Source organism: Xenopus tropicalis, chromosome 6 (assembly GCF_000004195.4).
Source record: "Xenopus tropicalis strain Nigerian chromosome 6, UCB_Xtro_10.0, whole genome shotgun sequence".
NCBI lineage: Eukaryota > Metazoa > Chordata > Amphibia > Anura > Pipidae > Xenopus > Xenopus tropicalis.
In genome coordinates, this window is record NC_030682.2 from 9599903 (window position 1) to 9626580 (window position 26678).

At 44.5% G+C, this 26678-nt stretch overlaps 1 protein-coding gene across 4 annotated transcripts; it reads left to right on the forward strand.

Annotated features, from left to right (window-relative positions):
* Positions 1-1797: 1797 nt before the first annotated feature.
* On the forward strand, positions 1798-15347 carry LOC100488959 (meiosis-specific coiled-coil domain-containing protein MEIOC). Of its 4 annotated transcripts, none has more exons than XM_002939310.5 (7): positions 1798-1961; positions 6875-7035; positions 8440-8544; positions 9769-11437; positions 11906-12040; positions 12164-12344; positions 13619-15347. In XM_002939310.5, the coding sequence occupies exons 1-7, from the start codon at positions 1899-1901 to the stop codon at positions 13873-13875; spliced, it is 2571 nt and encodes an 856-aa protein (XP_002939356.1). In that variant the 5' UTR covers positions 1798-1898; the 3' UTR covers positions 13876-15347. The 4 variants fall into 4 exon arrangements, with proteins under 4 accessions (XP_002939356.1, XP_004915637.1, XP_004915638.1 ...); XM_004915580.4 differs by lacking the exon at positions 1798-1961 and adding an exon at positions 2018-2399; XM_004915581.4 differs by lacking the exon at positions 1798-1961 and adding an exon at positions 2018-2334.
* Positions 15348-26678: the final 11331 nt, after the last annotated feature.

A 26678-nucleotide genomic window follows, 5' to 3' on the forward strand; every position in this document is an offset into this window, starting at 1 on the left:
CAATTGTTTTTCACTGCTGGAGGTCAGTGACCCCCATTTGAAAACAGCAAACAGTTGGAAGAAGAGGGCAAATAGTTCAAAGACTATAAAAAATAAATAATGAAGACCAATTGAAAAGTTGCTTTCTATAACGTACTAAAAGTTTACTTAAATGGTATCTGTAGAACATTCTATAGAAAAGGGGTACTTTGACTGTGTCCCTGCTGCCAGCACTACATACAGCCATGACTTGTTTATATTTGGCAAATGCCCAAATGTCCAGCTGGAGGCGTATATAGGGGGTAGGTAGGGCAAGTATTAGGGATAGTTTGCTGCTCCATCTAGATTGGGATTGGCCAGCCATACAGCAGTTATTGCCCTATCACATTGGTATTCTTTTCTACACTGGTAGAAGGATATGGGCTGCCATAGTTAGTTGAACTAATTAGGGTGGGCGGAGCTGGCTGAACTAATTAGGGTGGGCGGAGCTGGCTGCTCTGTGTGTGTATGCCAGGATTATTATCACCCTAATGTAAGGTCCAGGGCTAATAGCTTTTCCCCGGGATTCACATGGAAGGCTCGGTGGCAATACAAGTGTTAAGTGTCATGTCCAATGACAGAAATGCAGCTGCCTGAGGGGAATTTGTTTTTCTACCCAAAAGTAACAGCTGTAACAAAGCTAATGATGCCAAAGGGCATGTTAGGGTCACAACTGGGCAGGGGGGGGGTTGGCGGCCATGCAAGTGGCACCTGTGGGTACATGTTATTCAAGGTCATGATTAGGCACAGGGGGATGTTTCTGAAGGAGCATTATCCCATTAACAAATATTAATTATTACTGCTTAGGGCTGTGTTTATAATGGTACTGCCCACTGATACTGTCCACCCTTCCTTGCCCCCCGTGACGTTACCGCCCACCAGGGTTGCCAGGTTGGCCAAACTGGGCTACTAATTTAAAGCCCAGGCAGGTTTCCAAAGTACAAACCCGCCAAGGTTCAGATTTGGGCTATTTCTGTTTGTAGTTTGGAAACTAGATTTTTCCCCTAGTAAACCTGATATGCCTGTCCCACTGCATGCTGGGTAATGTAGTTTGTATCTAACAATTAGCCTACAGCTAGGATTAATATAAAACTACAATACCCAGCATGCTATTGGACAGTATAGACAGAGTCTGTCTATAGACCTACAACCTGCTCTGTTCAGTGTGGGTTTGTACCATTACTTTCTACTGTGATTTGGGGGGGCTGCCATTTATCTCTTTCTGCAGTTGATCTTTGAGGTATAATTCAGGATATCTTTGGGCTGCTGAGAGTTGTAGTTCAACGCACCCATATGTATATCATATCTGGGGTTAATGCAGTATTCTGTTTCTGTAGTGACTTCCCAGCTGGACTGGGCACAGAGGGAATTATCAGTCACCCCAGTAACTGCAGAGGAGGCACAGGGCTTGGGCAGTGATTATGTGCTTCAAATAACCTGACAGACTCCTGCATGCTACTAACCCCCACTGCCCCACTTGTGTCAGAGCTGAGGCGCCTTCCCACACTTTTGGCGCGCCTCAGAATTGTAAACATTACGCCATTCATATATGCCCCTCCCTCCGCGAATTTCTATTGGTTGAGCGAAGGGCGCGGCGGGAACAGGAAGCCCAATGGTGGGAATAGTCCAACTGAAACTTCTGGCGCCTCACGTCGCGCTTCATGGGCGGGGCCTATAGGTGGCTAGGCGTTCTTATGGGCGGGGCCTAGAGTTAGGTAGGCGTTCCTACGGACGGGGCCTAGAGTTAGGTAGGCGTTCCTACGGACGGGGCCTAAAGTTGGGTAGGCGTTCCTGTGGGCGGAGTTTAGGAATGTGCGCTGCTCATTAACCTTAGAGCGTGTTTTTGCCGCTCCGAGCTCATTGTGGCTTTGGCAGCTGCCATGGTGCTGAGTTTGCTGGATACACCGGGGCTCAGCCCGGATCCAAGGTTCCCACAGGAAGAGGTAAGACTTTCCTAATCACCTACTGCCCTAATGTTACCCCTTTCTCTAACGGGGGCTGCTGGCAGTTGCGGTGTGACAGGTTCCTCTGCTAAAGGCTTATGGGAATTGTAGTCCAAGAAGCGGACAGACGCCTGTCAATCAGTGGGGGCGGGATGGAGTTAGCGGCTTGGCCCCAGAGTGCTTTGCGCTTCCAGAAAGGAATGATTGGCAGGAGCAGCGCACATGTGACGGGCGCGGTGTGTGCGATCGCCCCCTTGCGGTCAGGCCTGGGAACAGCAGGAGCTCTCCCCGTGTTATTTACAGCGGGACTCCGGGCGAGACTGAGGGCCGCTCACTGACATCCGGGCATGGCTGGCTGCGGGGCGCCCACTCTGTAAGGCACCTATGGGGGATGCACACTCTGATTTCTCTATATAATCCCCTGATGCTTAGTCACTTGTAAGTAACGGATAGAATGATATGTGTGTTGTACAACTACAATTCCCAGCATTCCCGGCAGAACAGCTGTGCCTGGGGGTTCAGCACAGAGCCCCCTGTATTGCCCTGTGTTAGTTCCCCGCTTGTAGCCCCCTCTCCCTAATGATATTGGGCCCCTATAGGTCTGTCCCAGGGCGGTTCCCCTAGTGCAGGGCTGTATGTCTTACTGCATGCCCCCAGCACCCACAATGCACAGGGATGTTTACCATCTTTAGTGGGTGGGGATCCCATAGAGCAGCAGCAGCATTCCCCTCACTGCATGGCAACAGTTTGTATATGCCAATCACTGAGCTGGTATCCCATGGCAACAGCCCTGCCCTCTGCCTAACAGCTAACTCTCCCTACTGCCCCCCCCCCCCCAACATGGTACTGTCCCTTCTCTCCTGCACCTGGGGAACTGCAGCGTCTGTCTGATGGGACTTCTACTGGGGCGGCCCTCCTGCTCATGTACGTATTCATTCCCCGGGTACCCCTGGCACTATAGCAGGGTGACTGGTACCCCAATGTTTCTATATATCTGTAACCTTGTTATGGGCTAAGGGGGCCCAGCCTGAAGGCCAGTTAGGGGGGGATTTGGGGTGAGTGCTTATTTGTGCCCTGGGTACCCCTGGCACTATAGCAGGGTGACTGGTACCCCAATGTTTCTATATATCTGTAACCTTGTTATGGGCTAAGGGGGCCCAGCCTGAAGGCCAGTTAGGGGGGGATTTGGGGTGAGTGCTTATTTGTGCCCTGGGTACCCCTGGAACTATAGCGGGGTGACTGTTACCCCAATGTTTCTATATATCTGTAACCTTGTTATGGGCTAAGGGGGCCCAGCCTGAAGGCCAGTTAGGGGGGGATTTGGGGTGAGTGCTTATTTGTGCCCTGGGTACCCCTGGAACTATAGCAGGGTGACTGTTACCCCAATGTTTCTATATATCTGTAACCTTGTTATGGGCTAAGGGGGCCCAGCCTGAAGGCCAGTTAGGGGGGGATTTGGGGTGAGTGCTTATTTGTGCCCTGGGTACCCCTGGCACTATAGCAGGGTGACTGGTACCCCAATGTTTCTATATATCTGTAACCTTGTTATGGGCTAAGGGGGCCCAGCCTGAAGGCCAGTTAGGGGGGGGATTTGGGGTGAGTGCTTATTTGTGCCCTGGGTACCCCTGGAACTATAGCGGGGTGACTGTTACCCCAATGTTTCTATATATCTGTAACCTTGTTATGGGCTAAGGGGGCCCAGCCTGAAGGCCAGTTAGGGGGGGATTTGGGGTGAGTGCTTATTTGTGCCCTGGGTACCCCTGGAACTATAGTAGGGTGACTGTTACCCCAATGTTTCTATATATCTGTAACCTTGTTATGGGCTAAGGGGGCCCAGCCTGAAGGCCAGTTAGGGGGGGATTTGGGGTGAGTGCTTATTTGTGCCCTGGGTACCCCTGGCACTATAGCAGGGTGACTGGTACCCCAATGTTTCTATATATCTGTAACCTTGTTATGGGCTAAGGGGGCCCAGCCTGAAGGCCAGTTAGGGGGGGATTTGGGGTGAGTGCTTATTTGTGCCCTGGGTACCCCTGGAACTATAGCAGGGTGACTGGTACCCCAATGTTTCTATATATCTGTAACCTTGTTATGGACTAAGGGGGCCCAGCCTGAAGGCCAGTTAGGGGGGGATTTGGGGTGAGTGCTTATTTGTGTCCTGGGTACCCCTGGAACTATAGCGGGGTGACTGTTACCCCAATGTTTCTATATATCTGTAACCTTGTTATGGGCTAAGGGGGCCCAGCCTGAAGGCCAGTTAGGGGGGGGATTTGGGGTGAGTGCTTATTTGTGCCCTGGGTACCCCTGGAACTATAGCAGGGTGACTGTTACCCCAATGTTTCTATATATCTGTAACCTTGTTATGGGCTAAGGGGGCCCAGCCTGAAGGCCAGTTAGGGGGGGATTTGGGGTGAGTGCTTATTTGTGCCCTGGGTACCCCTGGAACTATAGCGGGGTGACTGGTACCCCAATGTTTCTATATATCTGTAACCTTGTTATGGGCTAAGGGGGCCCAGCCTGAAGGCCAGTTAGGGGGGGATTTGGGGTGAGTGCTTATTTGTGCCCTGGGTACCCCTGGAACTATAGCAGGGTGACTGTTACCCCAATGTTTCTATATATCTGTAACCTTATGGGCTAAGGGGGGCTGTAAGGGCAGTGTAATGCTGAATGCTTTGGGTTGGTTCCTGCTGCAAATGCTCCCATATAAATATTGCTAGAGGAGGTGGCGGCCCTCCCTGCAAATAAACTCAGGACTGATGACAAGTCTGGTTGCTGGAGTGTTAATACTCTGGGGGGCATTTTCCCCATGTTGTTACATAAAACCCATAGTGTTGTGGGAGACGCAGCTGGGTGACGGGTGCTATGTTTGGTCACACATTACGGCTACAAACGGTCACTGCTGTACATTTGTCTCTGGGGCCAGGATCCTGCTGTAAAGCTTCTTCCATAGGGCTGACATCCTATAGATATATATAATGTATATACAATATTGTACTAAAATAGGGGCATCATAAAAGTAAATTGTTGACAATTTTAAATTGCGTTCTGGAAAAATGAAAAAGAAAGCTAAAAAAAAAAAAAAGACCAACTGATAAATAGGCAAGAAATAGGCCGATCTATAATATAATAATTAATTTTAAAGGTGAATTTCCCCTTTCAATAGGATCCAAATATTATTACATATTGCAGGTACAGGACCTGTTATGCAGAATGCTCGGGACCTGGGTATTCCGGATAAGGGGTCTTGCCATAATTTGGATTTGTATACCTTAAGTCTACTAAAAAATTAATAAAATATTAAATAAACCCAATAGGGCTGTTCTGCCCCCAATAAGGGGTAATTATATCTTAGTTGGGATCAAGTACAGGTACTGTTTTATTATTACAGAGAAAAGGGAATCATTTAACCATTAAATAAACCCAATAGGGCTGTTCTGCCCCAATAAGGGGTAATTATATCTTAGTTGGGATCAAGTACAGGTACTGTTTTATTATTACAGAGAAAAGGGAATCATTTAACCATTAAATAAACCCAATAGGGCTGTTCTGCCCCAATAAGGGGTAATTATATCTTAGTTGGGATCAAGTACAGGTACTGTTTTATTATTACAGAGAAAAGGGAATCATTTAACCATTAAATAAACCCAATAGGGCTGTTCTGCCCCCAGTAAGGGGTAATTATATCTTAGTTGGGATCAAGTACAGGTACTGTTTTATTATTACAGAGAAAAGGGAATCATTTAACCATTAAATAAACCCAATAGGGCTGTTCTGCCCCCAATAAGGGGTAATTATATCTTAGTTGGGATCAAGTACAGGTACTGTTTTATTATTACAGAGAAAAGGGAATCATTTAACCATGAAATAAACCCAATAGGGCTGTTCTGCCCCCAATAAGGGGTAATTAGTACCTGTACTTGATCCCAACTAAGATATAATTACCCCTTATTGGGGACAGAACAGCCCTATTGGGTTTATTTAATGGTTAATGATTTCCTTTTCTCTGTAATAATAAAACAGTACCTGTACTTGATCCCAACTAAGATATGTTTTATTATTACAGAGAAAAGGGAATCATTTAACCATTAAATAAACCCAATAGGGCTGTTCTGCCCCAATAAGGGGTAATTATATCTTAGTTGGGATCAAGTACAGGTACTGTTTTATTATTACAGAGAAAAGAGAATCATTTAACCATGAAATAAACCCGATAGGACTGTTCTGCCCCCAATAAGGGGTAATTATATCTTAGTTGGGATCAAGTACAGGTACTGTTTTATTATTACAGAGAAAAGAGAATCATTTAACCATGAAATAAACCCGATAGGACTGTTCTGCCCCAATAAGGGGTATTTTCTAAGTAAAATATTCCCTGTTCTAATTAGGGAAATTGGTTTTTATTTCATGTATAAGATTCTTGGCATTTCTGCATCGAGACCCACAGGTTGTTCTTCCGTTTCTTGAAGGAAGTGTAAAATATGAATGTAAAAATACTCCAAGCACACTCTTGGGAATCTACATAATTTGTCTAATTTTTAGGATATTAATAGTTTTAATTGACACTTCTTATATAATGAATCCTAATGCTACCTGCTGTTTATTTTAGACAGATAGGAAATGAATTTAGTGCATAAATGAAGCTCTCAGTGTTATGTTAGTGAGCAGAGAAGAGGCATCTGATGTTTCTCTGGTCAGCCCAAAGCAGAGCAACTTCACAAGTCTTTTTTTGTCACTTTTTTTGTTTTCTACTTACTGTTTCCATTTGGCTAAAATGAACAGCAGATGGCACCGTTGTTTCAAATTCATTATGTTAGTAGTGTCAAAACTGCTATATCTATGAGCAAAAAAAAAATGTAAATTGCAAAAGTGGTTTTAGAAGCATGACATAGGAATGACACTGTTCTCCTTTTTTCCAGGTGGACTGCATGACCCAGAAGATGGACAACCCTTTGCTTTCCCAGTTTATTAGCAGAATAAACAGCGCTGGTTCCTCCTCCCAATCCAAACTGTACAGCAGCTGGTCAGTGTGTGAGGATGACTGCTTTAAGGCGTCCAACTCCGAATGTAGGGATAAAAGGTAACTCCGCTATATATTTTTGTGTGTGTGTGTGTGTATATATATATATATATATATAATTTTAGCACACAAGAACCATAGTTATTCTGTAAATATATAGTGATTAAAGTGCCCCCTATTGTAACATATAGGGATATTATAAGCCCCCGAGGAGTTCCTTATAATATATAGGGAATAAAGTACCCCCTATTGTAACATATAGGGATATTATAAGTCCCCGAGGAGTTCCTTATAATATATAGTGAATAAAGTACCCCCTATTGTAACATATAGGGATATTATAAGTCCCCGAGGAGTTCCTTATAATATATAGTGAATAAAGTAGCCCCTATTGTAACATATAGGGATATTATAAGTCCCCGAGGAGTTCCTTATAATATATAGGGAATAAAGTACCCACTATTGTAACATATAGGGATATTATAAGTCCCCGAGGAGTTCCGTATAATATATAGGGAATAAAGTACCCCCTATTGTAACATATAGGGATATTATAAGTCCCCGAGGAGTTCCTTATAATATATAGGGAATAAAGTACCCACTATTGTAACATATAGGGATATTATAAGTCCCCGAGGAGTTCCTTATAATATATAGGGAATAAAGTACCCACTATTGTAACATATAGGGATATTATAAGTCCCCGAGGAGTTCCGTATAATATATAGGGAATAAAGTACCCACTATTGTAACATATAGGGATATTATAAGTCCCCGAGGAGTTCCGTATAATATATAGGGAATAAAGTACCCACTATTGTAACATATAGGGATATTCTAAGTCCCCGAGGAGTTCCGTATAATATATAGGGAATAAAGTACCCACTATTGTAACATATAGGGATATTATAAGTCCCCGAGGAGTTCCGTATAATATATAGGGAATAAAGTACCCACTATTGTAACATATAGGGATATTATAAGTCCCCGAGGAGTTCCGTATAATATATAGGGAATAAAGTACCCACTATTGTAACATATAGGGATATTATAAGTCCCCGAGGAGTTCCGTATAATATATAGGGAATAAAGTACCCACTATTGTAACATATAGGGATATTATAAGTCCCCGAGGAGTTCCGTATAATATATAGGGAATAAAGTACCCACTATTGTAACATATAGGGATATTATAAGTCCCCGAGGAGTTCCGTATAATATATAGGGAATAAAGTACCCACTATTGTAACATATAGGGATATTATAAGTCACAGAGGAGTTCCTTATAATATATAGGGAATAAAGTACCCCCTATTGTAACATATAGGGATATTATAAGCCCCCGAGGAGTTCCTTATAATATATAGGGAATAAAGTGCCCCCTATTGTAACATAAAGGGCAGAAAGGCGCAATAGATTTGGATGTATAATATATAAATGTATTTATATCTCGTTCTCTTGCAGCATGCTCCTGAATTTCCCCCCTGACATCCAAGGCCAAGCAGAGGCGAATGGCTTACTCTCTCATATTCCAGAGGAGCCCAGCAAAGGGGAAGCCACGACAGACTGGTATGTAGAACAAAGAAAAACCATTGGGGTTGGGGTAGATAATTGTAAACTTGTATGTGGAAGTGTGCCTTTGTATTAGACTGTGGGATGTGATGGGGATCCAATTTAGGCAGGGCCTAAATGTCCCCTTACACCTTAAGATCCGCTCGCTTGGCGAGGCTGCCAAGCGAGCTGATCTTCTCCTGATATCCCCACCTACAGGTGGGTGATATCGGGAGAACCCAGTATAATTCTAGATTCCAAATCCTGGGGCCAAATGATTGAATTATAACGACGGGTATAGGAAAAGTCGGTCCGGGGACGGCATCAACGAGCCAATGTGGTCCGACTAGATTTTTTTTAACCTGCCCGATCGATATCTGGCCTATTTCAGGCCAGATATCGGTCGGGCAGGCCCGTCGGTAGTGCCCATACACTCGCCGATTAGCTGCCAGATAAGTCTAAGGGACCCATATCGGCAGCTAGAATCGGCCCGTGTATGGCCACCTTAAGTCATGGACCCCTCAAGGCCCACCAGAAGCTGAGTGTGGGGGAGGAGTTGTCCAGACAAATTGGGGCGTATTTGGGTGTAATTAGGTGCTTCCTGTATCAGTAGCTTTCATTTTTGGTGTCTGACAGAACAGCAGGCGGGACTTCTATTTCAAATGCATGTTATGTAAAACTGCTAATTTAATGAAAACTAAAAAACAAAAAAATAATGTTCAGAGAAGCAGTCTGAGTAAGTATAGAGAGTACTGTTATACTTTTAAAGGGGACATATCATGTGAAAATTAACAATGTACCAGTGCATTACACTTCTAAATATAGAAGGAATGTCCTTTAAAAAAAAAAGTTGTGTTTCGGACTGATTTATTGAGAAATACCCCCAAAACCCCACTGGTGCCGCCCATGTGTTCCACTTCCTGCTGCTTCCTTTCCCTGGCTGTGTACGACTGTAGGGCTGTGATTGGCTATCCCCCCTCCTACTGGGCTTCTGGCAGGGACCATTAGGACACGCCCACCCCTCATTTGAAACAGAGACAGGGACCTGAGAGGATCTATAGGGAGCTCCAATAAAGGGGCCATTGTTACATATTGGATTTCACTTTGGGCTAAACATGAATCCTATATGTCTACTTGAAGGTTAATGTAATAAAGTTGACCAATCAGATGTTTGCTTTTAAAGAATGCTTGGTGGCCTGGTCCCCTTGATGTAATATACTAATCATTCATTGTATCTTGCAGGGATTTGCTGGCCAGGTTGTTCCCGCCATTATGGGCTTCTCAGGCCGATGACCAGAGAGAATTCTCCAACTTTCTCCCCAATCACTTTCCACACAATTCCGACTTGCCAAATGTCAGCAATACCCAAAGTTACGCAGAGCAAAGCCGATGCTTGCCGGACATGGAGAGCATCCAGAAGGGGTTTCAAGACCTCGGGCTTCTGGAATCTTGGGTCTCTAACGCGGAATCGTGCAGCCCGCACATGGAGGACATCCTTAAAGACGTTTACAACGAGAATCCCATCTTGCAGTTGAACTCGGCACTTCAGCAAATCGAGGGGCCGAACAAATCCGTGGGCGATTACTTCAAGTACAAAAACTATGTCGCCAACAGCGCCAATAACTACAACAACGCCCAGAAGAGGGTCAAGGAATACTCCGGCCTGGAGAAGCCAGGGTGGAAAAGCGACCGAGGGAAAGGGAAGTTCCCCAAGAGCAATGCCAACGGTCAGAGCCACTTCTCGCTCGGCTCGAGAGACGATTGGAGCAAAGAGAAATACCCTAAAGGGTACGACTATATGAAGCCGCCAATGAGCATGAAACAGTCAACCTACAATTACAATCAGCCGTTCCCAAAAGATAGAGGTTTCCAGAATGCCGGGCCGTGGAAACCCTACAACGAGGGGCCGGACAACCGTTATAATAACTTCCCGGCAGCCGGGCCCTACGATTGTTACGAGACTTCCACTCACCGGAGTTTTACAAAGAGCCCTGAGTTTGAATCCCATGTGAGTCATAATGAGAATATTCACCTTTCTAGCAAGGGCCCCCGGTGGTTGGATAGGGACGCTGCCAAACAGGCACCAAGCTCTCTCCCTTCTCCGGTGAGCTCCACCTTCTCTGATGGCTCCCCGACTCACCACTCTCGCCCAGCCAGCTACTTCTCTCACGTGTCTCCCCCGGGACACGCAAGCAAAGACAGTTCTGCCCAAATCAACGGTTCTTCTAGTAAGATGTCGGCCTTTTCTAATTTCGGAGACCATGACCAAAGACTTGGCAATCCCTTTGGTAACCCGTCCCCGAAGAAAGAAGGGGGGAACCGAAAAATGCCCCCCGTTTTCCAACCTGCCTGGCCACATCAGCAGCAAAGCCCTGTTCAGAACAACACTGAGAAGTTTCACAGGCCCCCCAAAAAACACAGCCCACAAAATAATGGGAATCCCGATAAGCGGGGGAAAAGAAACTGGAATGTCCAAGGCGGTGCGCGACAGGCGCCTCAGCAATATAACGCCTTCCCGCGGAAGTCCGACGCCAGCGTTGGCAATATCTCGGACTTCATCAACGCATCATTTCTTCCATCTTTTTCCTCCGTGTCCGACTTCAAGCAGAACCCGAATTTTTCCTCGTTGAACCCGCAAGCTTTCTCTCCGCAGGGCAATATGACCCTGCCTCCTCCTCCGTTTCCTTTTTCCGATCTTATAGATCTGTTCCACTATGAAGATATCAACCACCTGAATCCGTTTCTAAGTGATTTGTTATGTGGAGACCTTTCCCCGCAGTACTTTGCGTTCCCCACGCCATTTAACCGATATCGCCCGCCGAGGAACCGAAGTGGCCCTGCCAATGAGCTTCACATCCAGCTCGAAGAAAGCTGCGAGCAATGGAGAGCTCTTGAAAAAGAACGCAAAAAGGTAAGAGAAGGTCTCTTACCCCCCCAATTGTAAGCAGCAGTCCTGCCCTGCTTTATGGCTGAGATTCTAGCTATCTGTATAACAGAGCATTCTGTCACAGTGGCACAGATCCTATCTGATCCCCCCATTGTAAGCAGCAGTCCTACCCTGCTTTATGGCTGAGATTCTAGCTATCTGTATAACAGAGCATTCTGTCACAGTGGCACAGATCCTATCTGATCCCCCCCATTGTAAGCAGCAGTCCTGCCCTGCTTTATGGCTGAGATTCTAGCTATCTGTATAACAGAGCATTCTGTCACAGTGGCACAGATCCTATCTGATCCCCCCCATTGTAAGCAGCAGTCCTGCCCTGCTTTATGGCTGAGATTCTAGCTATCTGTATAACAGAGCATTCTGTCACAGTGGCACAGATCCTACTTGATAACCCATCAGACAATTGTTTAATGTTCAGATGCTATTCTGTTGCAGACTGAGGCCGACCTTGCCCGTAACTTCCCAGGAAATAGAGTTTCCAGCTCTTACAGCTCCAGCATACCCAAGCTCCCAACAAATCCATCCAGAGTTGACCGTTTAATTGTGGATCAGTTAAGAGAACACTCTAGGGTAAGTAAACATTAAAATCTGTGCATATTTGTATTTATGAAATAATTTCTGAGAGAGAATAATAATATATTATTATATATAAAGTTCATGACTGATCGTAAGCTTCCTGTGTCTCTTCTTCAGGCACTGTCTTTAGTCAAAACGATGGAAAAAATCTGCGGTGGGGCTCTCCATATGAACATCACGCTGGCTCTGGAGCATCACTTGGAGGCCATTCATTTGACGCAAGCGCGGCGCAAGGATGAGATTGTCAATGCGGCCAATCGGCAGAAGCAAGGGGCACCCAGATACAATAATGAGAAAGGTGGGTCGTGTACTGGTTCAACATGAGCCGTGTGTATGGGACTTATACTAAAAACCCTCTATTTGTTATACCAAAAAAATCCCTAGTACTCGGAGCAGAGGACTTGTTTCCTTCTTTACCCTTTGATGTGCAAAGTCGCTGTGGGTAAAGGAAACATTCATTCATACCCTCCCTTCCATACAGTAAGTTCACTGAACCTTATTAGGGGGCAATCTTTTTATTACTTTTATTCTGTCGTAGCTCAAACCTTCAGGGCTAGGGCTTGAGCATGCTCAGTTTGCTCCTCTCTCCATATTCTTCATTTCCCAGGGTGCCAAAGCCATGTGACCTGTGCTCTGATAATCTTCACTCACACTTTACTGATGCGCTGCAAGTTGGAGTGATATCCCCCCCTCCCCCCCAGCAGCCGATCAGCAGAACAATGGGAAGGGAGCAAGATAGCAGCTCCCAGTAGGTATCAGAATAGCACTCAATAGTAAGAAATCCAAGTCCGACTTGGGACTCCTCCAGTTACATGGGAGTAGGAGAAACAATAGGTTAGCTGAGAGCAGTTCTAATGTGTAGCGCTGGCTCCTTCTGAAAGCTCAGACAGTTACTGGCAAGCTTTTTTGGTATAGAATATTTATCAGCCCTGTTTTTCAATCAACAAGACCTTATGAAAGCAGCGGTGGAGAGCCATAATTCCATTATAGTATTCAGCCTTGCTGCTGATATTCCTTTATATCAGTGATCCCCAACCAGTGGCTCTGGGGCAACATGTTTCTCCCCAACCCTTGGGATGTTGCTCCCAGTGGCCTCAAAGCAGATGCCCATTTTTGAATTCCTGGGTTGGAGGCATGTTTTAGTTACATACAAAACAGTTGTACTGCCTGTAGGCTGCCAGTCAATATGGGGACTATCAATATCAATCTTAATTGGCACCTTTATTGCTCCCCAACCCTTTTCCCACTTGAATGTGGCTCACCAGTAAAAAAAGGTTAGGGACCCCTGCTTTATATGGTAACCTGCTATTTTTAATTCAGACTAGGGATGCACCGAATCCTTTTTTCGGATTCGACCGAACCCCAAATCCTTCATAATGGATTCGGCCAAATACTGAATTGATTCTGAACCCTTCTGTGTTTACGTGACAAAAGGTCACATGATTTTTTGGATTTCAAATCCAAATCCTGCTGAATAAGGCCAAACCTTGGGCAAATTCAGACGTTCTCACTATGTCACTATGCTTGCTTGGCTGTGCGTTTTGTAATCATTTATTTTTTTTTTCTCCCCAGATGTTCTTGCCTTGGCAGCTGCTATCAAAGAAATGGTGGCCTCGACACGGAAAGCCCGAACCGCTTTATGGTGCGCCCTGCAAATGACGCTGGCAAAGTCCCCATCCGGCGTTGCGGCGAGGCAGGAGGATGTCGAGAGGGCCTTACAGGAGCTCTGTCCCAAAAACCAGCTGGGTTCAGATGCCGACATCGCTAAGGATATTAAAGACGGGAAAAAAGAAAGTGTTCAGTTGCGTTTTCCAAGTTCCGACGACTAATGTCGAAGGTTCCCCGCTGCCATGGAGGGAGTGGAATGTATTAAACTGCGGGCGGCGCCATTATCTGGCAAGTTACCGGTTGCCCGACGTTGTGTTGGCCTTTAGTGCATAGCAGTTTCTAACGGTTTTGTATATGCATCTTCTACAACATTTCGTTATGTAGTAACAGCCTTTTGGGTCGGGCATCTCCTTACTCAAAAAGCAACGCGTTTCGCCCCCTTTTTTTAATTTGCAAGTGCTGTCGTGGTCGCACACTGTGTTTGCACGGGGGGGTGGAACATATGCGGTTCTGCTTGTGTCACTGTGATCCCTGCTGCATCACTAGGATTCCCGACACCTTTATATCCAATACAGATTTATCTTTCTATGTATATAGTTTTATTGTCCCCACCGCCCTTGCCAAAGATAGCAAGTAAATCATCAAACTGTGATTTGTAGTTCAGCAACACCCTGGGAGGGGTAATGGCTGGCCTCTTATGAGGCTGCTGCAGGTACCTTTCAGTTGCCCCATATTTATGTTGCATGTAATATGTCTATAAGTCTTGCTGTCTGGCACTCACACGGTTAATCATTTTGCTGCTAGAGGGGCATGGTTGTTATAATCGGCTCACATCGTACCAAACAGTCCCGTTTCAGCCTGTTGCCGGCCTACATTTCCCAGCATGCCCTACCAGCACGCTGGGACTTGCATTTCTGCAACGGTTCTATACATTTATATAAGCTTTCCGCAACGACACGGCTATTTCTGTGTAATACTGTGTAATATAGCAAATAGTGCATTATAGCCGCTATCCCCCACGGGACTCTGTATTAATCGTACCCCCCCTCCCCTCCGACCTGTGATTTACACGGACAACTTACAAACTCATCACTCAGGATTTATCAGATGTATTTTTTTTTTTTTTTGTTGTTGTTGTCGTTTTAGGTTGCACTTAATCGAGACAAATAGAGTTTAGTAGCCGGCGAGATAACCATTAATTTAAAGGAAAATGCGTTTTTCGGTATTTATTATTTTTTGTAAGGTTCTATTTTACTAGATTAATCTATGGGGTTTTTGTTCTGTTACTTCTAGCAATGTATTATACTCAGGAAACAAGTCTATTGTGTGTGTGTGTGTGTGTGTGTGTGTGTGTGTGTGTGTGTATACACTAATGACACTAGGTTTAGGGAGGGGCGTGAAGTGAATTTTCACCACCGTAGTTTTTAGATTACCAAAGCGCTTGATCTTTTTGGCGGCACAACATTGCGTTCATTTTACCTGTTTGTGTGGTTTCATTTCTTTATTTTTTGCCTTTTGTGTCTTCTCATGTGGCTTGGACAATCACGTCGTCTTTGTTAATGTGAATGTATCGGGGTCCCACACGGGGGCGTGGAACAACGGTCGCCGACCAAGGGCCAAGCTTCCGCCTCTCTGCGTTCTAGATATAGGGGTCCATTCATTACACTTAGGGGCCTTTCTATTAAAGTACGATCGGGCCGAATACAACAAAATCGTATTTTTTTCAAAGTTTTCGTACCTTGCATTATTTTGTGTGATTTTTTTTTGTACTGTGAGTCAAAAATTACGCGCAAAAATCGTATTGTTGCAACAAGTACTAAAGTTTGGGATTCATTCAAGCTTCGGGATTTCGGGATTCGAACTCGTACTTTGATGAATAGGCCCCGTAAAGTACGTGTTCGTACTGACCACGATAATATCGTTAAATTAGTACGACTTTTTCGTGGTACGTTGGTTCTTCCATGAAAAAGTCGTACTTTTCCGTTATTCATTCAATCGTTCGGTATGAAAATTTAGTGACTTTCGGATCGCCAATACGATATTATCGTGACTAATACGATTATTTCGTAAGCATTTTCGTGATATTTGCGATCATCAGAAATGATCATATTTAATCCGAATTTTTCCCATTTCGGGATTCGAACTCGTACTTTGATGAATAGGTCCCGTAAAGTACGTCTTTTCGTACTGACCACGATAATATCGTTAAAATAGCATGACTTTTTTGCGGTACGTTTGTTCTTCCACGAAAAAGTCGTACTTTTCCGTTATTCATTCAAGCTTCGGTATCTTTTGGCCAGGTAGGAGCTGCAGAGTGCCTATGGGAGGCATCCAAAATCATACGTTGAAGGTTTCAAAACCAGAAAGTTTTTCGCGCCGTTTACGATCGGCCAGATACGACAATTTCGTAATTTTTGGATCGTAACCACTACGTCCAAGAAACAAATTTTCGTGACATTTTCAAACATCGGAAATGATCGTGGTTACTCCGAATTTCTTCCAATCGTGCTTTCAACTAACGAAAAATCGTGCTTTCAACTAACGAAAAATCGTGCTTTCATGAATGGACCCCCCATAGTCTATTGTACTGATCGTCAATGGAGAGCAGCCGCGCCGCTGGAATAACTACAACTCCCAGCGTGGAAGCTGTAGCCCTGAACCGGCCGGGGTTGTGCCCCTTACTAAACTGCATGGTACTCTCCACTTTTGTAATCAAATTTATCATTTCAATGTGTTTTTTTTTTTTTTTTTTTTAATATATTATGTTTTTGTTCATTTTTGGTGCTAGCTTGATAACCTTAGAAATAATAGTTTACATGACAGAGTTCTATTCGTACATTCTAATCCCATTCAAAGAGCCTTTTATCGTTGCTATGAAATTTATATATAAGCGATGGTGTTTTATACAGGATATTTGTTTATAAGAAGTTGTAAGGCCAGGCTTTGCCGGTTCCGCGTATATATGTTCTATCGGGTTCCTTTGTATCGACGGATGTTTATTTGTTTATTTCTTCTTTTTAAGCATTTAAATCCTTTTTTTTAAAAAAAAATAAATGAATAGGAAACCACTCTGGGGCAGCACTTAGGGTCGTTGTTACAGGCTGTGTAACTGTTATATTCAAGTATTTGTATTAATATTATTATTAAACTGATAATTAGTCTTACTGGGGAGAATGACACAGAGTGATTGGTTTGCCAGCGATAGCTCCACCTCTATGACTTACATTCCAAGTTCTGACTGTTCTTTGGTAGAGTTCTGTACGGTTCCGGGTCAGGCAGACCCGCCCACCCACTATGCACCACCCCTAGAATGGCTTCCCAACCCTATGTGCAAGGGTTGACCTTTTTTTTTTTTTTTTTTTTTTATTTCCCTTAGGCGGGAACTATGAAACCAGAAGTGATGTCACTATGCGTTGGAAGTGATGTCACAACTAGATCAATCAGATCAGGGGGTAAAAAAAATTATCTTTTTCCTTCGCAGAGGTGGGGGGTTAAATAGAACCTGTACTCTACCCAGATACCCAGGTAACTGTGCAATACCTGTTATAAATGTATTTCAAAATCTGAACTGTCAATCATATATTGCCTGCCCCGCCTCTATGCCGCAGGCATAGGGGCGGGGCAGGCAATATGTGATTGACAGCTCAGATTTTTAATTACAATTACTTTTACTTTCCATTCAGCACTTCCTAGATGGCATATGTATAAGATTTTGGGCTGATACAAAGCTTTGCCTTAATAACAGTGTACACAAAATGGCGCCGGCCTGCTGGCTATGACTGTAAATTCCAAGACTGAAGGGAAAAGAAATTAAATCATTTATACAGTGTAAGTAACGTTTATTTGGCTCTACTAACATGATACAAAAGAATTTGGAATTATTTCTTGGGGTGACAGGTCCCCCTTTAATAGAAGTCACTTATCTGCACTAGTTTGACTATTTAACTGTTGTAATTGTAAACTTAGGGATGTCACATGACCATGCAGCTCGAGTAAAGAAGACTCATTGGTTCTAAACAGAGCAACGTCGCAATCAATTGTGGTTGTTGTAAACTCAGACTGTTGGCCAATCAGTGGTGAGGATTTTTTTTTTTTTTTTTACTTGTGGGTAAAACAAAGTACAGGGTGTCACTGAAGAATCCCAGAATTCTCTTTGCAGTATAATTCTTTTATAAAAAGAAAACAAAATGGTTGAAAATATAAGGAAATAAGATGGCCGAAGTGCCGCCAATACTGAGTGGAGAAATGTTTTTGGGAAAGCATGTTTCCGTTCTTTGGTATAATGTAGCTCTCGTAGTCTGTTTTTTGCACTAACCAATTGCAATAGGTCAGATTTTAACTTTTTGTTTTCTTCTCTCTCTTCAGTTGTGTTTTTTTTTTTTGACAATGGGGTGTGTTGAATTTGAATTGTTGTTTTTTTATTATTATGTACTGTAACTGTAGCAGCCGATACAGGGGTTGCACGTTGATCCTCCTATTGCTTTGATTGGTCTAGATACCTGCTTGCCTCTAATTGGGTCGGAGCTGCAGCTGATTATTTTCCGCCCTCCCTGAGAAAGATTAAAAAAACATGGTTGGACCAGTGATGTCATGTGATAGTGGGAGGAAGGCAGAGAAACCTTAAGTAGAGCAAAATGCTCTGCCGCACCCCCGTTTAACTAACTAGGGGGTAATGTAATAAAAGGCACAAAGGGGCAGTAACCTATAGCGGCCAATGGGAAGCATTTACCTGATTAAAAGCAAGCATCTTATTGGTTGCTATGGGTTCCTGCATCTGGGCAAACGTAGTGCTTTTTATTACATACAGGGTGTACTTCCTTGTTCATATTATACACATGGGGGCAGTAAAGTCCCACATTAGCGGGCAACTTCCAGTCTGCGTAAGGGCGAGTTTGTGCATTACGAGAGTAGTGGGGCAACGCTTTTATGCAATGTGCTTCTTAATACAACATTTCCAATAATTTCCCAGGGAATATGCAATATTAATCGGCGGTGCCCCGCCCTCAGCCTTCAGCTAGGGGAGGAGCAAACTGAATACCACTAAGCAGGAAAGCGAGGCCTAAAGTGAAAAAAATAATAATTTACGGGAAATTGTAAAAAATGAATGTAAAATTGCGCAGTGAAGTTTCTGAGCACTTTTTTAATTTTTTTTTTCTTCTAATTTTCATATAATGAATTTGAAACAACGGCGCCACCAGCTGTTCATATCAGACAACTGGGCGTCGTCGGTAGAAACTTAAGCTATTGAGAGGGGGAAAGTCTTGTGACGCTGCTCAGAAAATGAAGTGAACAGGATAGCCTGGATTCTTCATCTCTGAGTGCCTCCCCTTCCTACTGATTCGTGATGCACGTTATTTTGCCCGTCTATCGGTTTATATTACATGATGAACATGTAAATGCCAAATAATCGGGGAGGCAAACAATATGCTTTCTCGTTTTCCAAAAGGGATCCCCCAAAAAAGTGATGCCGTAAAAAGGACAGTTAGTAGCTTTTTGGGTGTTTAATTGACCAAGGCTTCACATGTATTAATGTGTACCTACACCCACTAAAGGGCAAATCAGTGGGGGTCATTTATCAACACTGGGCAAATGTGCCCATGGGCAGTGAACTATGACAACCAATCAGAATGTTGCATTCATTGTGCTACCTGCAGCTGGCTGAAAAAAGCCAGTCACTGATTGGTTGCTATGGGTTACTGCCCAGTGCCTCCAGCATGGTGCCTGAATCCCTCTGTGCTGTGTGTTAGTTACAGCTCAGAAATGCCTCACAATTGTTTGAATTAATTTTTTTTGTATTCCTTAGATAATGTGTTGATATATAATATATCTATATGGGCCTACTTTGTGCGTGTGCGTGTTCGTATACAGAATTTGTACTAATTTCCACGCCTGGTATTCCTAATGCAGAAAGTATGAAGCGTATTCATGTGAATGGCAAGTAATAATGTATGGCGTAATGTATAGTCGGTATATTCCCGCTAACACTATATGAAGTTCTATATTTATGCAAAGTCGGCCATTAAATCTAAAGATTGCCGACTTGTCTGTTTTTACCTCATTTGTAGACATTTCTTCAAACCTGTGTGTTATATACTATGGATTGTGGCACTGCGTGTTTTTGTTTCATTGTGCGTCTTTGGAGATTGTTGGCTGTTGTGGGATGTAAAATAATCGAGTGGGGAAAAAATGGAGAAAAATATGCCCCAAACTTAAACGATCGGAATAACTCAAGTTGGCAATAATCCGTGCAATATCCTAGAACGTGTCTAGTACATCTACGCTTGGTACTGATACACTGACTGAGGGCTCAGCTCACTTCCCGGTGTTCTGCCCACGAAGGAGGCTGATTGGTTAATAGCTTTGGGTTGGAATTGGGGCATTTGTGTTTTTTAATCAACAGACTTTTCCTAAAAACCATAAACCAACTTACCAGGATTCAAGTGGCGAGTATTTTTTTTTTTTTTTTTTTTACGATTTTTAGACGAAAAAACGATCTGGGGGAAAATGCCTTTATTTAAAAAATACATTGGGATAAATAAAGTGATTAGAGAAAAAATGTATCTAAGTCATGACCCAATAATGAATAAATTAGCCCTTTAGGGGTGCACCGGATCCATTATTTTGGGATTCGTCCGAACTCCCGAATCTTTCATGAAAGATTTTGCCGAATGAGAAACCAAATTTGCAGATTCGGACAAGGAAGGGTTAAAAGAACTGCGGGTGTTTGTTACAAGTTCGTCCGAATCTAAATCCTGGTGAAAAAGGCAAAATACTGAACCGAATCCTGGTTTCAGTGCATCCCTACTTTAGTGTAAGGCTGATGCCACACTTGGCGTAGGGCTGAATTTTTCGGCAAGCGGAAAAACGCTGCGTTAAATCCACAGTTTTTGTTTTTCAACAGTTGACCTCTCGATCTAGAACGTTCTCCGATCAGTGATTTCACATGAGATTGGGCGATTTTTGCTAAACTTGTTTCGCTGGAGTGAAACAACCATAGTATTGGGGTTTTGATGGATATTGTGTGTAGTGGCATTTCATGGACATACGTAACTACGCTCCAGCTGTACCCAGGGCGCCATACTTTTCAGCTATAGCCGGGGCACGTGACTATACTCTCCAGCTATAGTTGGTGCATGTCACCGTCTTCTTTAGCTATTTTTCAACTCCTACAATTTTCCCCCAAGGAGAAGTGTAGTTCTGCAACAGTCGGAAAGAAGTTGGCTTCTTTTAGTTAGTCGAGTTTTTTTGTCGAGTTGTGTGGAAATTTCAACGTTCCGTGGCTTCATTTTCGGAAGATCACGTGTCAATTATGATGTCGTAGAGCATTTTCTTTCAGGCAACGCGAAATGCAATACGTACTGGCATGTCTCAGTCGGAATTATAACAAACATAACCTTGCAATATATGTATGTTCCCCCCCATCCCTTACCCCCATAATCAAAAAGTATTTGTGTGCACAACGCACGGTATGGTACACCTGTATGCTTGTAATGGTCAGCGTGTCCATTTTGGAGGTCGCGTAGTAGCAACGTTTCTCTCTCCGTGTCCGGTAACCTGTAGCAACCAGCTTTCAAACAGCAGTAACTGCTGAGAGGTTGCTACGGGTTACTAGAACCCGAGAGAGCAAACAATGCACCTCTATGATGTTTTTTTGGGTTTTTTTTGCGTGTGTTTGTTCGTTTTCGTTTATATACCACATTGCATTCAACCATGGAGTATTTTTCAAATGTACAATCACTGTGACTTTTATTACTTTTTGCTAAAGTATAATAGGGCATTGCGACTTTAGCTGTATGGAACGGTGTGTCTAACGTAGCCAAATATAGAGGTGACTCCTCCGTAGGTTTTGTACCAATTCCGGTATGCCTTAGTTTGTGTTATTCTGTTTTAATAGGCTGAACCTAACAGCTAAACAATATGTTTATCGATAATAGTTTTATGAAAGTTTAACAGGTTTTTTTTTTTTTTTTTTTTAAATAAATAAATAAATATATATATATATATTAAATATACGCAAACGGTCATTAGATCCCCGAGATATTTCGTTGGTCGCTGAAAGTTTAACGGCAGGCAGACTGGTTCTGTGTTTGATGTATTAGGTGCTAATTGTCGTATCGGTTACAGAATAAAAAGTAAGGAGGGGTCGTCTCTACTGACAAGTTTCTATAAGGATTTGAAATTGTGCTTAATTCCTAAGAAGTTTTTATTGCTAACCAAATGCTAACTAAATGAGAATTTGTTAACTTATGTGTATGACATTAAAAATCATTTAGCTACTATTCTGGCTCACCCGTATCGTTTCTGACTTGTGCCGTGAAACCGCCGCGCCAGGGATTGAACACCGGAAGAGGACGGACGTGGAGGAAAGCAGGAAAGTCTTCAGTACAAATAAAATACTTTTTTGTGATGGAGCGAACCTTATTGGTGCATCTGGTGTACACAGCATGTTGCGCGTATCAATGGCAAAAGGTTCTTGCTTTGTACGGCAGGTGTGCTCCATCCGCAGCGAGGCTGGGGGGTTAGCAAAGGCCCAAGTTCTTCATACACTATTTTAAAACAAGTCCCCCCCCGCCCCCCCAGCAGCCGATCAGCAGAACAATGGGAAGGGAGCAAGATAGCAGCTCCCAGTAGGTATCAGAATAGCACTCAATAGTAAGAAATCCAAGTCCGGTTTGGGACTCCTCCAGTTACATGGGAGTAGGAGAAACAATAGGTTAGCTGAAAGCAGTTCTAATGGGTAGCGCTGGCTGAAAGCTGAGACTCAGACACAAGGCACTGAGATGGCGCCTACACACCAATATTACAGCTACAAATACAGTTACAAGGAAGAACCATGCAAGAAGACTACCACAAAACGTCCCTCAAAGATATTAATGATTTAAAGAATGCTTTCCACTACCATTGTCATGCCGATTGTGCTCAGTACAGGAGAATACATATTAAACAAACAGACAGATTGCTTGACCCACGTGTCTCAAAAATGCCCCACCCCATGGTCACTGCTAACGCATTATTGATTCCAAGAATAACATTGTGCCGTATGTAGCACCCCCACTGCCCAGGGCCCTTATTTTACATGGCCAAGAATATCTTATCTAAGTCTTTGCTGCTTCCCAGATTATCTATGGATTTGATCCAAGACTCTCAGCCACAAGGAGCACAACATTCCATCCTTGGACACTACTTGTCACTTCACACTGCCCTGCATGGGAACCAATGCAATAAGCTTGGGATTATTTAGTACGTGTAGTACTTTTCCCCCTGTTCAGAATATTCTTGATACTCTCCGTTAGGGTAATTTATCTGAATTATATGATGCCAAATGTTCAGGAAAAGAATATCATGGGCGTTACTCAGTCCGGCGTCATGACTGTCGGAATTTGTTGTTTCTACGAGGAGGTGAGAAGAACTTGGACCAGCCGTGGTGCCATAGAAGGTTTTGATGTAGGACCATATCAATTATTACTATAATTATAACTATTACAACAATTATATCCTTATAAACGGCGCTTAGTGATGTCATGAGTTCTAATCACTACTTAGTGATGTTGTTTTTGTCATGTGACTCAGATCCTACAGTGCCGCCGCCCCCCTGCACAGCCTGTGAAAGGAATTACTCTACACAAAAAACGGAAAATCCATAACACCAAGCAAAGATATCTGGATATTAAACATCCATGTCTTTTTGTTCTGTATGAGCCAAATAATTTCTGAAATGCTTTACAATAAAAATAGAATTAAACTGCTTGACATTTTTTAATGCCATTTTTAATTATGCCTAGTTTTTTGTTTTTTTTTTTGTGTGGCCACCGGAAAAAAGTTTAGTTAAGAACCAAATAATATCCAGTAGGGAATGTTCTTGCCTCGTGTGCTGAGACTTGAGCCCGACTGGAGCGGAACAGGTGGCCGTGTAGTGATGGACAGGGATAAAGAATGGAATCTCTATTGCCCCCCGGGCTATAGGCACCTTAATCAGCAGCTATGTTATTTTTTCCATCAGCTTCAAGCCTTATATTTAGAATTAGAATAGTTTCAGAATTTGAATTATTCCAGTGTTCAAAGTGTTGTTTAAAGAGCAGGAAAACCAACTTCAAGCAGAGATGGCTACTCAGCAGCTGTTATAAGCAGGATGTGTGGGGAAGCGCAACTATAAACCACACACTTACCCCATGACTGTGAACAGCGTGTATTGTACAATTAGGGGCTGTGGGATAGCAGGTATAGTAGGGAGAGATGGTGCCTATAGTAGCAGTGGGGGATAATAGCCTCTGGGAAGGGACTGGGGCTGTGGGATAGCAGGTATAGTAGGGAGAGATGGTGCCTATAGTAGCAGTGGGGGGATAATAGCCTCTGGGAAGGGACTGGGGCTGTGGGATAGCAGGTATAGTAGGGAGAGATGGTGCCTATAGTAGCAGTGGGGGGATAATAGCCTCTGGGAAGGGACTGGGGCTATGGGATAGCAGGTATAGTAGGGAGAGATGGTGCCTATAGTAGCAGTGGGGGGATAATAGCCTCTGGGAAGGGACTGGGGTTGTGGGATAGCAGGTATAGTAGGGAGAGATGGTGCCTATAGTAGCAGTGGGGGGATAATAGCCTCTGGGAAGGGACTGGGGCTGTGGGATAGCAGGTATAGTAGGGAGAGATGGTGCCTATAGTAGCAGTGGGGGGGATAATAGCCTCTGGGAAGGGACTGGGGCTGTGGGATAGCAGGTATAGTAGGGAGAGATGGTGCCTATAGTAGCAGTGGGGGGATAATAGCCTCTGGGAAGGGACTGGGGCTGTGGGATAGCAGGAATAGTAGGGAGAGATGGTGCCTATAGTAGCAGTAGGGGGATAATAGCCTCTGGGAAGGGACTGGGGCTGTGGGATAGCAGGAATAGTAGGGAGAGATGGTGCCTATAGTAGCAGTAGGGGGATAATAGCCTCTGGGAAGGGACTGGGGCTGTGGGATAGCAGGTATAGTAGGGAGAGATGGTGCCTATAGTAGCAGTGGGATAATAGCCTCTGGGAAGGGACTGGGGCTGTGGGATAGCAGGTATAGTAGGGAGAGATGGTGCCTATAGTAGCAGTGGGGGGATAATAGCCTCTGGGAAGGGACTGGGGCTGTGGGATAGCAGGTATAGTAGGGAGAGATGGTGCCTATAGTAGCAGTGGGGGGATAATAGCCTCTGGGAAGGGACTGGGGCTGTGGGATAGCAGGAATAGTAGGGAGAGATGGTGCCTATAGTAGCAGTAGGGGGATAATAGCCTCTGGGAAGGGACTGGGGCTGTGGGATAGCAGGTATAGTAGGGAGAGATGGTGCCTATAGTAGCAGTGGGATAATAGCCTCTGGGAAGGGACTGGGGCTGTGGGATAGCAGGTATAGTAGGGAGAGATGGTGCCTATAGTAGCAGTGGGATAATAGCCTCTGGGAAGGGACTGGGGCTGTGGGATAGCAGGTATAGTAGGGAGAGATGGTGCCTATAGTAGCAGTGGGGGGATAATAGCCTCTGGGAAGGGACTGGGGCTGTGGGATAGCAGGTATAGTAGGGAGAGATGGTGCCTATAGTAGCAGTGGGGGGATAATAGCCTCTGGGAAGGGACTGGGGCTGTGGGATAGCAGGTATAGTAGGGAGAGATGGTGCCTATAGTAGCAGTGGGGGGATAATAGCCTCTGGGAAGGGACTGGGGCTGTGGGATAGCAGGTATAGTAGGGAGAGATGGTGTCTATAGTAGCAGTGGGGGGATAATAGCCTCTGGGAAGGGACTGGGGCTGTGGGATAGCAGGTATAGTAGGGAGAGATGGTGCCTATAGTAGCAGTGGGGGGATAATAGCCTCTGGGAAGGGACTGGGGCTGTGGGATAGCAGGTATAGTAGGGAGAGATGGTGCCTATAGTAGCAGTGGGGGGATAATAGCCTCTGGGAAGGGACTGGGGCTGTGGGATAGCAGGTATAGTAGGGAGAGATGGTGCCTATAGTAGCAGTGGGGGGATAATAGCCTCTGGGAAGGGACTGGGGCTGTGGGATAGCAGGTATAGTAGGGAGAGATGGCGCCTATAGTAGCAGTGGGGGGATAATAGCCTCTGGGAAGGGACTGGGGCTGTGGGATAGCAGGTATAGTAGGGAGAGATGGTGCCTATAGTAGCAGTGGGGGGATAATAGCCTCTGGGAAGGGACTGGGGCTGTGGGATAGCAGGTATAGTAGGGAGAGATGGTGCCTATAGTAGCAGTGGGGGGATAATAGCCTCTGGGAAGGGACTGGGGCTGTGGGATAGCAGGTATAGTAGGGAGAGATGGTGCCTATAGTAGCAGTGGGGGGATAATAGCCTCTGGGAAGGGACTGGGGCTGTGGGATAGCAGGTATAGTAGGGAGAGATGGTGCCTATAGTAGCAGTGGGGGGATAATAGCCTCTGGGAAGGGACTGGGGCTGTGGGATAGCAGGTATAGTAGGGAGAGATGGTGCCTATAGTAGCAGTGGGGGGATAATAGCCTCTGGGAAGGGACTGGGGCTGTGGGATAGCAGGTATAGTAGGGAGAGATGGTGCCTATAGTAGCAGTGGGGGGATAATAGCCTCTGGGAAGGGACTGGGGCTGTGGGATAGCAGGTATAGTAGGGAGAGATGGTGCCTATAGTAGCAGTGGGGGGATAATAGCCTCTGGGAAGGGACTGGAATCCCACAGGCTCCCCTATCTGATACAATGCCTTGCAGCCGTGCCAACTGAATAGCCAAAGAATGGCGGCTTAAGCTCCACATGAAAGCATGGGATACATTGTGTTCTATAAAGGGAACGCTCAGAGTCACTTTACTTGCCCTGTGACTAGTGACTGCCCTAGCGCTACCAACTCTCAGTAGCCATTACATTCCGTTCATACTTCTATCAATACTCGGTACAGTCAGTCACACTGGGGCAGTTTATTCTGCCAGGGGTATAAGAGAGGGGGTGCTATTTCTCCATTACGGGGGAGCCTAATTAGGGAAGGCCCTGGGGCTCTTTTTATAAACACTGCACAGTAACCCATAGCAACCAATCAGTGATTAGC

What these genes read in the sequence shown, in the direction of transcription:
- LOC100488959 (XM_002939310.5), top strand. Translation starts at nt 1,899, where the DNA reads ATGGTGCTGAGTTTGCTGGATACACCGGGGCTCAGCCCGGATCCAAGG. An exon ending in AGTTAAGAGAACACTCTAGG is followed by an intron (nt 12,041 to 12,163) that starts GTAAGTAAACAT and finishes TCTCTTCTTCAG; the next exon opens with GCACTGTCTTTAGTCAAAAC. An exon ending in CAGATACAATAATGAGAAAG is followed by an intron (nt 12,345 to 13,618) that starts GTGGGTCGTGTA and finishes TTTTCTCCCCAG; the next exon opens with ATGTTCTTGCCTTGGCAGCT.